The 15,762-nt window shown below is 40.0% G+C and overlaps 1 protein-coding gene across 3 annotated transcripts; it reads right to left on the reverse strand.

Annotated features, from left to right (window-relative positions):
* Window positions 1-56: 56 nt before the first annotated feature.
* On the reverse strand, window positions 57-15,762 carry LOC142996794 (von Willebrand factor A domain-containing protein 7-like). Of its 3 annotated transcripts, none has more exons than XM_076147883.1 (18): window positions 15,670-15,762; window positions 6,381-6,567; window positions 5,970-6,106; window positions 5,730-5,874; window positions 5,475-5,568; window positions 4,720-4,848; window positions 4,255-4,441; window positions 3,824-3,993; window positions 3,574-3,686; window positions 3,334-3,450; window positions 3,025-3,198; window positions 2,784-2,916; window positions 2,025-2,177; window positions 1,835-1,927; window positions 1,340-1,611; window positions 1,059-1,192; window positions 759-918; window positions 57-606 (listed from the first exon to the last, which is right to left on the reverse strand). In XM_076147883.1, exons 2-18 carry the CDS (start codon window positions 6,558-6,560, stop codon window positions 223-225), a joined length of 2,775 nt encoding a protein of 924 aa, XP_076003998.1. In that variant the 5' UTR covers window positions 6,561-6,567; window positions 15,670-15,762; the 3' UTR covers window positions 57-222. The 3 variants fall into 3 exon arrangements, with proteins under 3 accessions (XP_076003998.1, XP_076003997.1, XP_076003999.1); XM_076147882.1 differs by lacking the exon at window positions 15,670-15,762 and adding an exon at window positions 7,097-7,203; XM_076147884.1 differs by lacking the exons at window positions 4,720-4,848; window positions 15,670-15,762 and adding an exon at window positions 7,097-7,203.

Below are 15,762 nucleotides of genomic sequence, written 5' to 3' on the forward strand. Positions count from 1 at the left end.
CATGAATAAATACTCAAAATGCCATACAAGGTTCCTTTATTATTTTATTCTAAATATTATATGTCAGAACTGTAGAAAAGTTTACGTCCATCATCCATTTGCTTCATCAATCATATTTAAGCATATTTAAGCAACTCCCTCACAATATGATGTCTAAATAGAAAACATCTGACCGCATCAGTGCACAATAAACATTCAAACCGAGACAACTGACATTTTTAATCAATGTAAGGCTGACATGAAGGCAGATATCAAAAGGCACAACCACAGTGACATAGACACAGTCAGAGCAGGAGGGCCACCAGAACGCACAATAGAATGGTAGCACTTGCCCACGTTGCCTACTTCATCTACGGCAACAAACTCAACAATCTGTGAACAGCAGGAGGCGTTGTAGTTTGCCTGAACAATGGGAGCACTCAGCGAGGAGTATGAGAGGGATCCATCACCCTGCCGCTTGAGAATTTTCACTATGCCGGTGCCATTACCATCAGTGATGTTGGCTGAGAGCTCCCATTGGAAAGGTGAACACTGAGACACATCAGCAGGGCAGTCATCAGCCAGGACACTCACCATTTGGCACAATGGCGGAGTAAAATCTGTAATCTGTACATGGGAGAAATTCACAAATGTACAATGTTTAAGTATCACAAAGACTTAATTCTGTCGGCTTAGTGCAGCAAAAGGCAATGACAGAATACACAGAGTGTACAACCTTCATATTTATTGTGTCTTGAATCATTTGTGTGTCAGGTTACCTTCTGAACAACAGAGATTCTCAGGACAGCATAGTTGGAGTCGGCACCGCTGGAGGACTTGACTTCAATTGTCAGTGTGATATCAGTTCCTGACAGTGTGTCGGCAGGTGGCTTCATGGTCAAGGTAGCATTACTATATTGCCCAGTTTTCAACGAGAGGCTGTAAGTAAGAGGAAAGTAGACATGATGATTACATGTGTTGTGTACACATTGGTGTTTGATTTCTCTGCACATGATATAGAAAGTAATGCAGCAGGTAGAAGCAAGAAGCAGGCAGCCGTTGACACTTGACAATCTCACCTTGGTGGATAGGTCATGGCAAGGTTTTTATCATTTCTGGCATTGACCTGATATGCACCACCAGACCCCTGAGTTATGACACTGAAGGGCAGTGAGAGGGTTTCTCCGGGTTCCACGCTGCTGTCTACAATAACCTGAAAGGGAAAGTGGAAGAAGACGGAACCATTTTAACTGTGTTTGGGCATATAGCCACTGTCCTGGGTAATGGTTGTTGTAGAACTACCATTTTGAAAATTGCTCCCATAATTTAAAAAAATGTATTCTTCAGTGTTTTCACTGACCTGGATGTTGACCTTGGAGACAGACATTGAGGTGGTGGACTGCCTCTGAAACAGACTGTTTGACTCTTTGTCAGTTCCTTTAAGCATGACCACAAACTCCCCCTCAGGGACTTTATCGATAGTCAATAGGATGTCCCCGTTGCCCATGTCAGTTGTTTTGCCATTGCTAACAGACTCAGGACCAGACACTGTTACCAAACCAACTTCACCAACAGTCATGGAGGACGGACCTTTTCTAGCTATTACTGAGAGCAGCAGATTAGCTGGCTGGCCTGAATGTCCAGAAGAGAGAAGAAGCATGGTAAGGAAAAACAACTTTCACATCTTCAAGGAATCTTATCCTCATTAGCTTATATCTCTATCATACTGTCATAATGATTACACGTGATTATTTGGGATTTTTATATAGTGCAGTAAAATGTGTAAGACTTCTGTGATAAGCATGTCAATGCAAAGAATGAGAGAGATGAACACTCATTGCTTTATTGCTTGTACCTGCTTGTGGACGCCCACTGATTACTGCGTAACCCGGGTGTGGTCCACCAAAAGCCTCCACGAAGTCGTAGATAAAGGTTATAATGCTTTGGCCTGGAAAGAAATGCACAAAGTTACAGAACCTCTAAATGATCCCAGTCTGTAAACCATTATGTCAGTGAAAGAAATTGCAGACAGAAGGATGTAACACCTGTGACTTTGAGTGTGTACGGCTGGTTGGAGTTGATGTTGATCTGCCAGGTTCCTGTCTGCATGTCGGCGTTAAGGCGAATTCTCCTCAGGTTGCCCACAGTCTGAATGGTCCCCAGATTTCCACTAGCTTCACTGTGGCTCTGACTCACACCTGGAAGTAGTAAGCATGCATCATCAGTCAATCAGCCACATAGATTGAGTCATGTAGGGAGCTAAACATTCTGTCAGTTAACTAGGCAAACAGCACAGAGAAGTAAATCACCCATTTCATGTGTATTTTATTTGTTGTATTTTAGTAATTTTCCTGTATTTAGGAGGAGCTAAAATAAAGAAATGTTATATGTTAAATAGTATTCAGTAATTCTAAATGAAAAGTAGCACGTGAAAATTAAGGCATAGGCACTAAAGTATCACCATGGAGCTCCTCTTTATTATTTTGACTTTATGTTGTGCTTATTGGGTCAATTTCTCCAGTTAGTTAACTTGTAGTAATAATGCTAATAATACTTTCAGTGTATTGGCACATTTCAGCCCCTCCTACAATGCATTCAATCCAAAGCACAACTACAGTGGAGCATCTGGCTGAGCAGCCAAATTTAAATAAGAGTGTTTTGTACTGATGATGATAAACTGTGTTTACACTGCTCATCAGAGCCATGTTTTAGTCTTTTTATGATCTTATTTAAATACAATCTATTTAAATTTGCCATATAAATGTGTTCCTGTCGGTTAAATGAAAACAGTGTTGGTGCTTTACCTGCAGGGTTGGTCAGTGTGAAAGTAATGGATGTTCCTGTGATGTAGATGGTGATGTTTTTCAGAGATTCATCCAACATGAAGGGGAAGGTCTCCTGCTTCCCAGGGTTTCTTGCTCGCTGAAGAACCGTTACCTAAGGAAGAGGAGAGGGCAATCTCTATTTATATTTTTCAGCCTTGGCTCACAATTGCTTGAGAATTTGAGAATCATGGATTTTACTCAATGCTAAAAAACATTTTACCAGAGCTGAAGTGGACGTGTCAAGGATGACTTCTGTAGCCTGAGGCAGCTGGTTCTTGGCCACCTGGATGGCTTGGCCACCAGAAGCCAGAGCCAAATCTTTATAGTCATTAAAAGACGCAGCTCTAATGGAACGGCGGCGCCTTGAACCGGGTCCTGTCATGAAAAATGACACCTGTGGAAAGAGGGGATGTGGTCAGGGAAGGAAGTGAGTGTTGAAAGAGGTAGGTAGGTAGGAAGTAAATGCTTGCAGTGGAGTCTGTCAAGCAAAACTCAACTTGATGCAACGAGTGAAAAATTCAATAATTACTGTTGATTTAGTGCTCCTGATGAGAGCAACAATAGTGTCCTTGAGTGCGATGTCTTTGGCCGTAGCATCAGTGAACACATAGATTTGGGAAGAGGCAGGAGCACCAGTGAGAGCTAACTAGAGAAGAAATCAGACAATGAATGAAGAAGTTTACTTTCAATCTGGTAAAAGTTAACATGGTAACAGAAGGAATAATATTAAAAATGCTCAATCAATCTACCGCTGTGACAGTGTTAATACCTGAAGTCCTGATAGGCACATCTCTGGGAGATCACCACCTCCTTTTGCTCTGAGCTTAGAAATTTCGCTTTTCATTATATCAGGGTCAGTTGTCCTGACCATAGGTCCAAATTCTACAAAGCACACAGAAAGTTCACAAAGGCTTTTTAAATGATTACTTGAGACATGTATTGCGCTGAAATGTTGTGTATTTGTAAACTGTACCAACTCTAATTGCTGTCGTATACATGATTTTTGTGGGGGCACATACCAGGATCATTGAAGGGAACTAGAATATACTCGGAGGGCTCATCCTGGGTTCCTTTTTTGCCGTCAATGATTTCATTCACAACTGCTCTGGCTTCATCAATGTCATCTGACATGCTGCCAGTGGTGTCAATCACAAAACATAAAACGGATGAGCGGGCAATCCCCATCATTCTGCATGAGGAAAAATGGGAGATTTGATGATCAGGTTAAAGCTATTGAACCATTTCATTGACTTGTAGCACACTCATCAGTATGCACTAAAATATTTAAAAAAAAAAAAGTGATTACCTGTTACTTGGGAATTAACATTTCCATAGTAACAGGTTACACAAAATGGAAGTAGTCCAGTAAAATACCAGTACCTCAGAAATGTGCCTTAGTACAGTTCTTTAGTCGGTATAAATAGTATGCATAGAATTTGAACCATTCTACCTCAGGAAATCGTTGTCACCAGCAGCCAATCGGATGTCCTCCAGCAGCTGGAGGCTGGCAGCTGTGGCTACGTTTACAGCAGCTGTATGCAGAGCTACGTTGTCTGACCTACGCTCATCTTTGCTGATGCCACCACGAGGGATTGCAGAGCTCGTCAGATCAGCTTTACCTCCATGGCTACATTTACCTGGCACAGCACAAAAATAGGTAAAAGAGACAGGAAGTGGCTCCTTTTCTACTTTTTCTGTTGTATACTGGAAATGATGGTGATAGTTGTGAAGAGTTTTATTTGACCGTTATATGTAACAACAAAAAAGCCATTGAAACCATTGATGCCTAAATCCATAATACATTCTTCAAGATTGTAATGACTAATTAATGGAATTGGGTCAAACACAACCTTTGTTCATTAACATTGTGTAAGAATAAGGGTGTAGGATGTATGGATGGGTTGAGTTGTCATACCTTTTGGCTTGGCATTAGAGAAGATTCCCATGTAGCCTGATGTCAGTTTCTTCTCTTTGATGATGTTAGGAAGGATCGTGTTGGGACATGTCCCAATGGAACAGTCACTGCAGGTGGCAGTGTCAACATCTGCACAAGCAAAATGTAAACAAGAATGAGACATTCGGCATAGAACATACCAGATTAACAAATAGGCATTACTTCATGTCATAAGGTCACAAGGCATCAAGACTGAGAACTGTTGTGTATAGTAGGGATAATGGAGGTCGTCTATCCCACACTCATACATCCATCCATCCATTCTCTAAAGCCACTTATCCTCTCAGGGTCACAGGGGTGCTGGAGCCTTTCCCAGCGGCCCCTGGGTAGGTCGCCAGTCTACCCCAGGGCATTGGAAGAACATTTCCCTGATCTATTTTCTGAAAACTTTCCTTTATCTCCACTTGTCTTGTTAAAGCCTTATGTTTATCTGAAAATAATTCCCACACTCCACACTCCGCACCCTCCATTGACAAAATAATACATTTTGCTCTTTGATCCATAGCATGATTCATGGAATTTTACCCCACCTATAATGATGTGGACATTATGTATTGTGTACATTATGTACTTGTGTATTTTGCCTCACCCATCATGTAACATAGCTTCACTTTTATGACAGCAGTATCACACACACACACGCATACACACACACACACACACACATGCACATGATATAAAGGAATAGATTATTACAATTTTACTACGGAACACACCTGCCAGGTTTTCCAGAGGAAGGTCAGGGCGTATGAGATTGATGTATGGTTCTCTGTTTCCGAGCTCCACCCAGTTACTGTGACTGTAGAAATCCTGAATGTATACAGAGAGAGAGAGAGAGAGAAACAGGAAGAGGGTAGATGATTTCATATTCAGCACATATATAAATAGTAAAGTGAATGTATTACAGTACAGATTTCTCTCATGGGACAATTGAATTGAATTGTCTTGCTGTCTCACTCTTTCACTCTCACCTGCAATGTATGAAGGACTCTGCCCAGTGTTTCTCTGGCAGCCTGAAAGTTCTCCTTGCGAACGTTTGCCTTGATGCTGGCCATGCCCTCCATAATGAGACCGCGCCCCTCCATGAATCTCTCTGAGTTGAAGTGGTGTGGAGCGCTGGGAACAATTTTTCACATGTTGCTTCATCCATTTGACAACAGCACATTGACTCCAATTGTTTTGTTTTATTTTCTATGCTCATCTCCACTCACCTGTTGACAAAGTCCCGATCTACCAGTCCATTCTGCACGTAGATCTCTTGGAGTGCCGAGTGAAATTTGGCACCCGACACTTCTCCAGTTGCTGTGGGGCCTAAACAGGCCCTGACCAGCTCTTCAGGAGAGTGGCCCTGAGGTCAGAGGTCAATGGTTAGAGGATACAGGTATAGTTCCAGAAACATGCAAAGAAGAGTGTGTAGAGCGTACACAATTATATGAACAGCAGATACACATATCTTAACAGAAGCAATAGGGATGGGCAATGCATTTCAGGAAATCCAGGCTGGAATGTCGCCCATAAAGCAACGTGGGTGAAACATGCGAATGTGTATTTTTAGCTTGTGCTTTAGTGTTGCGTGTGGCTACAATTGTATTATGTGCATACATTTATTTATTTCCACATACCGTAGGCTTAAATTCATGACCAGACGCCTCAACCACGGCTCGACATGTGTCCGTCACTTTTTGCAATAGAGCCGTTCCTCCAATGCTGACATGAGTAGATGCCCCACCTCCAATGGGGACAAAGGCCTCAGATGGGCCTGATAGACACAAGACCAGCAGGGTGACCAGCACTGCAGCCATGATGACACTAAAGACAGAAAGATTCAGACAGATTCAACTCCAAATCATCAATAATAAAATAGATTTTACTGCAATTCGGTTGATTTGTGTCCTGATTTTAACTTCTTGCTGAATGAGTCAATTAAAGTCCCAGGACAGCCGTATTCTTATCAGGTAAAGATCAACCAGACGATCAGTGAACAGTATTTTTATAGGTTTTGCATCATGAATTATTATCTAGAGCTCAGTAAAATCCTATTGTGGTGTTTAATCCGTATAATTCTACATTTTATATATAACAGGATATGTAAGAAACACATGGATAAATTCAATATATACTGAATACTGTAACTCACTTTACAATTATATCACAATCATTATGTTAATTAGATTTTCATAATCATGACCGAAATCATCAGGTTGATAATTGAAATTTCTATATATGATTATTAATAGATGAAAATGCTGTCAATGCCAAACTTTGTGAAATAAAAATGTGACTCAAATTTGAAATTCAAAAACCTGTGTAATGAAAAATGAAAACTTGACCATCATACCTTGACGTTACTCAGCTGCTTGGAAATCCTCCTCCTGTGTTTTCCCCCCCAGCCCCATGTCCCTGAATATATACAATGCTGGAAGACATTGGAGGGTGGGGTTGGACACTGGGTGTGTGTGTGCGCATGTGGGCAAATGACCAACTCTTCTACTCTATAACTTCCACGTCATGGAAATATAGTCACAGCCTTATCTGAACTAACTGCAAGGGTTTCCCTCAAATAAACTGAAAATCTTTGTGTGTGTCTTTGACAGTACGTCACACCTCAAAGAATTCAATCCCATTGATGGTGGCGAGTTAAGATTAGAGCTTTCTTTGCTAATTAGTTTTATACAGCAGGATATAACAATCTTAACGACGTGGGTGCAATAGCTCGCACTGGACACTCCCGCGGACTTTTAACCCTCGTCTTGCGTAATGGTTTTAACGGTAAAATTGGGTCAACCCTCGACACAGTCAACAAACAACTAAAGAGAAAGTGTGGCACAGCAGAATGAAGAAAGAATAATAATAATAATCAGTTATCAAATTTCATCATCATCTAGAGGAGGATTATTTAGAAGGGCTTGTTTTTAATCGATAAGTTAAATGGTTTTATGAAATCATCATTTGTGATATTCTGACTCATATCGAGGATAAACAACCAAGAGTGTTTGACTTTGACCTGGGAAAGGATATTGTATCACGTGTTCAGAGGTCAGAGCTTTATATTTGTTTATCTGAAAACCCAGATTGTTTATCTTTCTTGACTTTCAGAAAGTGCCAAGGTGAGATTATTTATATTTAGATAAATATATAAATATATTTAATCAGTATATGAAAAATAGAGAAACAATTGTATTATGTGCAAACATTTATTTATTTCCACATACCGTAAGCTTAAATTCGTGACCAGAAGCCTCAACCACGGCTCGACATGTGTCCGTCACTTTTTGGGTCATCCCAGAACTGGAGGACATTTTACGTCCCACCCATCAAATTTTAAATAATCCACATACAAAATACTAAAACATGCAGTTTCTGAGTAAATTTACTTGTCCTGAGACCAAATCTAAAAGAACTAAGAAAAAAGAATGCTTGAAAATAGTTTTAAAAATACCAAATAAGTATGGAGTACCCCCTAAAATGCAATTTTTCTCTTGTCCCACCCCCCTAATGACCAAATTGAATCTCAAATAAAACAGTTAAAATGAAATTTAAATTTCTTTTTTTTGTTATTATTTTGTTTCATTGCTGTCTCTTGTAACTGTGGGAACATTTGTTTTAATAAACATAATCTTTCAAATAATAATAATTATTCATGGAACGTGTGTCCCACAACATGCACGCAACCCTGTTACCATAACCTTTTTAGCATGGTAGAAGAAGAAGAAAGCAGTGAATCACATGATACGCTGGACTTGACATCATCAAACAGTTTTCCAAAAGAATGGGTAGAGCAAAGGTATGTCCTCTCTTCAATTTTTTATATTTTTATAACATAGTTAGCCTTTCTTGAATGTCTCACTCTACCTCATGCAACCCTGTTAAGCATATGATCAGAATAAGACAATCATTGTTTTTTTTTTTCTTTACTTATTTACAGAAGTAAGTTTGTCCTCTTGGTCAGCAGTAACAGCTAGCTAAACAGCTAGCTTCTACTCCTGAGAGAAAGCCAACATTAGTACGGATTTGCAACCCTGTTACCTGCAACCCTGTTGCTGTGATTAGAGTAACAGGGTTGCACCTCCTCCAGTTTACTGAGACTTTAGAAACTATTATTTGTAATTCAATTCAACAATTTACATTATCTGAGATATAATTTAGTTACTCTACATATTGTTAACACATTTCTGAATTTTACATACTGAATCGTTTTCCTTTTATTTCCTAATGGTAGTCCAAATGGATTATAGTTGCAGCAACTATGTTAGGATCTGTCTTGTTGCATGTGCTTCCTGTTTTATTTTGAAACCCTGTCGTGTCCATGTCCCTGTTGTCTTTACTTCCTGCCCATTTTATGCACATTTCATTATTGCACTAGTTGGGTGATATCTGATTTCTGGTTTTTGTTTCATCCTGTACTGTAACTGTTGCACAGTAATTTCCCTCGGGATAATAAACTTTTATCTTATCTTATCTTATCTCTTTTGTGATTCCGAGTTTCCTGGGATATTTGTGCCTCGTCTGAATAAATAATTGCCGGTGAATCTGCATCTTGGGTCCTCTATTCTGGCAAACTGTAGCAAACTACCTCGATGGGATTATTAACTTTACATAAATAAAACTGTATTCAAACAAAGAGTTACAATTCATAATAGGGGACACTAAATTAAGTTAGATAAATTGTTTTTCATACAGTGTGGCCCACCATTGAGTGCTGCTGAAAAGCAGAGACGCTACCGAGCCAAGCGTGATGCTGATGTACAAAGGAGACAACAGTACTTACTCAAAGAAAGAGAGAAATGGAAAAAAGATGTAGAAACAGGAAAGAAGTTGCTTCAAAAAGACCGCAGTGGGAGAGGACAGCCAGACAACAACAAAAAGTGGAGAGAGGCTCATAAGAGGAGTAAAGCCAGGAGAAAGTTACCTGAAGGGTTAATAACCCCTCCAATCACCCCTGAACCTCCAGTCTCACCAGAAATCCCGATTAGGGCAGAATATCCAGAATCTACCTCCAGCTCTCAACCTGTGACTTCAAGGTAAGCATACAATAAGGTTATTGAGTAATGTAAGTTAGTGTAAGCACAAAATGGTAAAGGCTGCTAATGCATATTTTGCTGCAGGTGAAATTGTTATGGAACAAAATTAATGCTTATACTGTATGTTTCTTTTAGGAAAAGTGATGCTGGGAGAAGAAGACCATGGGCTGCCCAAAAAAGATCAAAAAGGAAGCAAGAGGAACTAGAAGAAAAGTTGAGAAGAGCAGAACAGAAAACAGAAAAATACAGGAAACGGCTTCAACGATTGAAAATGACTCGTCCATCTCCAAGAGCCAAAGTCAACAAAATACTCAGGGAAGCTTCGCACACATCCCTAAGAAGAACCCTGTTGTTCCATACAGCAGTAGCTGAGGAAGTGCGTACAAAGTACAAAAAATCAAAGAGAGAGAGTCACAGACAACTAATTGCAGCAGTTATCACCAGCAAAATCCTGAAGAAGTACAGGCTGCAGAAATTGGCACAGGAGGTACTTTGGAATACACTGGAATTGGTGTGGGACTAAAAGAAAAGGTAACGTCATTCTTTGTACGTGACAATGTGAGCAGGATCACTACTGGAAAAAAGCAAACGGTCACAAAAGGAAAAAAGAAAATGCATAAAAGACTACTTCTGGATTCAGTGAAGAACCTCCATTTGAGGTTCCTCGCTGAGCAGACCAACATCCAGCTGTCATACTCGCTGTTTTGCACACTTCGTCCCTATTGGGTTGTGCACCCAACGCTGGCAGATTGTGAAACATGTATGTGCAAACAACATGAAAATCTTGGCTTTATTGCTAAAAAGTTTCATCAGATGCACATCATTGACACGTTCAATTTGGAGAGCCTGACAGAAGCCATCACGTGTGACATCACAAGCAAGCAATGTATGTATGGAGAATGTGACAAGTGCAGCAATAAGAGCTATCCACTCACAGGCCATTACAAAGCTACTGATCGTGTCTCCTACCTTCAGTGGGCAACTGTTGACAAAAAGCACAAAGATGACTATGGAGCAACCTCAAAGGTCACTTTGAAAAAAGAATATGAATCCTCACAAGAAGAGCTGGTGGAAACATTTGCCACTTTGCTCCAGAAGTTTAGGCGTCATCTCTACAACATCAGGCAGCAGTATGCTTTCTCACGGGCCCTGAAGCAGAACCTCCCTGCCAACCAATGTGTAGTCCATGTTATTTCTCAGAAAACTATTCTTGCAAATACAGTGTAGAAGTGCAGTCTGTTCATTTTGGTGCATCCCACCAACAGGCCACTTTACACACTGGTATTTATCACGTGGGGGGAGAATCGGCTCCTATCTCCTTCTGCACCATATCGGCCTCAAGATTGAAGGGACCGCCTGCAATATGGAAACACATGGAACCCATTCTGAAGGAAATCAGAGAAAAATTCCCAGATGTGACAACTGTGCATTTTTTTAGCGATGGGCCCTGCACACAATACAAACAGCGTAGAAACTTTTACCTTTTTTGCACTGAAATTTTTAAGAGGGGATTTACAAGGGGAACCTGGAATTACTTTGAAGCCAGTCATGGCAAAGGAGCCCCAGATGGCATAGGTGGCACACTGAAGAGGAGGGCTGACAGGCTTGTCTGCCAAGGAGTTGATATTCCCACGGCAATGTCCCTTTACCAAGCTCTGAATGATGGTCAATCAAAGATAAAATTGTATTACATCCAGGAGCAAGATGTAGATGATGCAGTGAAGGAAATGCCGGCTGACCTTCCAGCGGTACCATCCACAATGAGGCCTCACCAGGTATTCACTTCACTATTTCTCCATGATTCTTATTTAGTTAAAGCACTTTGAACTAACTTGTGTATGACTGATCTTGCCTTGCCAGGTGATTACTCTTTCACCTGGAAAAATGCTCTACCGCGACATCAGCTGCATGTGTTCTGCAAATGGGAATCTGGAATGTAATTGCCAGAAAACCAAAAGCTTCAGCTTTAATTCCACAGATGACCACACAGAAGACCTAACACACAGCACACCAGAAGAAGAGCAGTGGCATACTCCAGAGGTTGTGGGTAAATGGTGTGCCCTGCTGTATGAGGGCCACATCTACCCAGGGATCATCCAAGAGGTGAATGAGACCCACTGCCAGGTGAAATGTATGCACAGAGTGGGGGGAAACCGCTTTTTCTGGCCGCTGAGGGAGGATGTCCATTGGTATCCCTTTGAGGATATGCTGACCATCATTCCACCGCCACAAATTGTTACCTCACGCCACCTGGCCATCGCAGAAGACCAATGGAACACTCTGGTCAGCCATGAAGAGTAAAGTGGAATATTAGAAGACCGATGTTCTAAAGCAGATGACAAGTTTTCAGCTAAGTGTTAGAGTGAAATGTTTTTAACTCAGTGTTAGAGTGAATATGTTGATAGGCTAGGGCAGCCAGCCATCAAAGGTTTAAAAGCAATGTTCTGAACCAAAAGGTAAGTTTCAGCAAAGTTTCTTTAATTATTATCATTTCTTCTATTTTTTGGGTGTTATTTGAGGAAAAGTGCGACAGAAGGTATTAAAAGTTATTCAAAGAACACTTTGGTGTCTTGGGCATTTATTTGTCACTTTTATATGATGATCTATAATCAAAAATAATGTAGCTAGTCATCCATCTTACTTTATGCAACCCTGTTACCCTAATTTCAACCCTGTTACCATATCATTTTAATTGAAAATAATCCTAAATTACTTTCTCAGCTCAAAAGGGTTTGACCCATTTTCCTTTAAAGAGTTTATGCAATCATATGCAAAATGTGTTAGAGTAAATATTGTACAATAAATACTGAAATTGGTAAAGTGAAACATGCCATTATTGAAAAGTTGGGTGAGACAGATTTAGAAAGTTGTTAAAATTAATTAAAATCAAGTCATATGTGAAATCAAATGGTTATTCAGAGAGAATGTTACTTTATTTACTTAATGGAAAAGGAATTATATTTCAGAAATCAATAATGTACTTTTTTCATGTTGCTCAGTGTTGGTAACAGGCTTGCACCAAGTATTGTAAACACCAAATAAATCATGTAATAAAAATTGTACCATTGATCTTTAAGCTGAGCTAATCAAGCCTTTGATAGTTTATTACCTATTATTGATGAATATGTAGCAGAAAATCAGAAAAGAGAAGGTTTATTTTTCAAGAATTTTGAAGCCCAAATGTCCTCCAATTCTGGAATGACCCTTTTGCAATAGAGCCGTTCCTGTAATGCAAACAAAAGTTGCGCTTTTATTAGGAGGGCCAATCGATATTAGTGGTACTGAGGCCAGTTATCAACTGAAATTGGATTTCTAGTACCCCTGTTATAGCAACAATTAAGTAATAAATCAATATTGACCTACAGGCTCTCACAGTCATTGTACACGTGAAATCGCTGAACATGTTTAGTTGGCATTACGATCATTTGGCAGACGCTTTTATCCAAAGCCATTACATTACATTACCACCCTTCGCAGAGGGGGGAGCAATTGAGGGTTTGGTGCCTTGCTCAGGGGCACCTCGGCAGGGGCTCGACCGGCGACCCTCTGGTTCCCAGGCGGAAGCACTACCCACTGAGCCACTGCCTGCCATAGCAGCAAAACCACAGGTGTGACTAATAATCATCATTAATCATGCCTCCATTCCATTGTGATGTGCAGAGCCCTCACACAGGCACACAAGTTCAATGCAGATTGCATTTGTACGTAATCCCTACTGGGGGAAAGATAGGCCAAAGAAAACAGAGGGCAACAATAAGTGGATGGTCAGAGAAAGGCCATAATTGGGAAACACACTTTAATGTCTCAAATCTATCAATAGTATCAATCTTACAAAACGTTTTCTGTTCTTTGAGACATTTGACAGCATCAGAAAACATTAACAACTTAGATTTTGTTGTTGTGTTGTTAATTTGTTGAATTGTGTAAGACAATTGTGATAGCAGCTTCCTAACTTGTTTTTGACGTATTTCTTTTTATGTCCGGTGAACTTTAAACTTTAAAGCACAACAGTTGCCTATAGATGGCATCTGTCGAGCAACAAATTGACCACTAGATGGCGACAGACGCATTTAAACAAGGTTTTTAATTCTCCAAACATTTCATTGAGATTGTTTTGATAGATTTATACCAAATTAGTACCGTATTATATTTTTGACATAAGACAGAGTTCAATTTGATGTATGATTTGTTTACTTGTATACATATATGTACTTGAGTATAGACTGTATATTGTCAATGCACCGTGTTTCAGTATGGGGACTGGTTCACACAAGTCAAGATTTGGAATGATGATGGTTACCATCATCATTCCAAATCTTGTATGACAGTGTATGTATGACAGACACTGAAGTCTAAAGTCAGGCTGTGGTCTTGCATATCATGTTTCATTCTGTTTCTTTTGTCTTTCCATTTTTCTTCTTGTACTCATGTCGCTCAGTTTCCTCATTCTTGTCTGATATGATAATCTAGCCAAATTTACATCCACACTCACACACTGGCTCATTCATTAGTCTTCTTAATTTGAATAAAGGTGTGTGTGTGTGTGTGTGTGTGTGCGTGTGTGTGTGTGTGTGTGTGTGTGTGTGTGTGTGTGTGTGTGTGTGTAGGAGCGGAGGGAGTGTCTTCAAATCGGCAGTGTTGTGGAAAGTGACAGAACTGGAGGGATGAGTGTCGTTGACAGCAAGACAGCGAGAGCGCCGGAACAGGACAGGATTTTTGCTTTCACTCTCCTCTGTGAATGTGAAGCTAACATCTGGGTGAGTGCTAAACAAAAGCTTGAAACGTGATCAATGAAGAATGAAGTAACACATCAGAACTACACAACTTAATATATATAATATGTATAATATTGTTGGAGATGTAATATTCCCATGCTGCCCCAACACTGCACTCTCTCTCTCTCTCTCTCTCTCTCTCTCTCTCTCTCTCTCTCTCTCTATCGCTCATTTTACTTATTACTGTACACATCAGTTGGAATAATTCAGCATTATTATTTTCGATTGTGTACTGTTTTTTTTTAACATTTTTTTTAACATTGCAGAGGTGTAATATGTTTATGTATTTATGCCCCATTCCCTCAAATTCTTTTTTGCTCTTATCTGCTGTGGTGCCGCAACAGACCTGAACCCTCTGAACCCAAAGAGAGTTCAGTGTTGGTGATAATAAAAAAAAATAATAATAATAATAACTTTGATAAATTAAAGTCCTCGGGCACCACCCACACACAGGGAATCAAGATAGCATATAATTGACCTAAACCTTAAAGATTCACCATAAATCTTAATTATCAATTAAAATTTGAAAATTAAAAGATGGTTCTGGGTTCACTGGATTGGAGCATCCGGGCAAGTTCTTAGTTCTCCTTCCTCCCTTGAGTTGGTACAGGGAGCCTTTCTGGAGAGGAGCCGTTTCTGTAGAGAGTTTCTGGGGAAGGGGAAGGGGTTTCTTGGTGGAACTGCTGTGCTTTTATACTGCAAATGACCTCACAGCCAAGATTTAACCTTTTGGCCAATGTCGTGGCAGCTTGATTCTCTGACATCTTCACATCAAGGTGTGAAGAGGGGGTTGATCCAATACAACACTAGGTTGTCTCCTTGTGTTGTGGACAAAAGGCTGCATGTTTTATCAGAGTCAGCCATGTTGGGACAGCTTCAAATGTTTTCACACGTTTTTCAGCTTCAAACCTGTGTAAGCACCTACATCAGTGTTGTGAAAGATTGTGTGCTTCACTTTCCCAAGCAATTTGGAGGATTCCACAGTTTGAAACATGTCAAAACAAACAATATTCACAATATCCTATTTTTAAAAGTAAGATTTCCATTAATTTGACTTAGTAACTCTTCAAGTATGACTTTACTCTGTTAGTTGTAAATGTTAGTATGTCACTCACCTCAGCACAGGTTTCTGGAGAAATTCCGTTCTGAAAAGATGTCACTACTGGTGGTCCCACAAAGTTTGATTTAACATTTGCTTGCTTAACTAA

Source organism: Genypterus blacodes, unplaced genomic scaffold, assembly GCF_046128005.1.
Source record: "Genypterus blacodes isolate CSIRO-AG114 ecotype Tasmania unplaced genomic scaffold, CSIRO-AGI_Gbla_v1 ptg000039l_1, whole genome shotgun sequence".
Taxonomy (NCBI): Eukaryota; Metazoa; Chordata; class Actinopteri; order Ophidiiformes; family Ophidiidae; genus Genypterus; species Genypterus blacodes.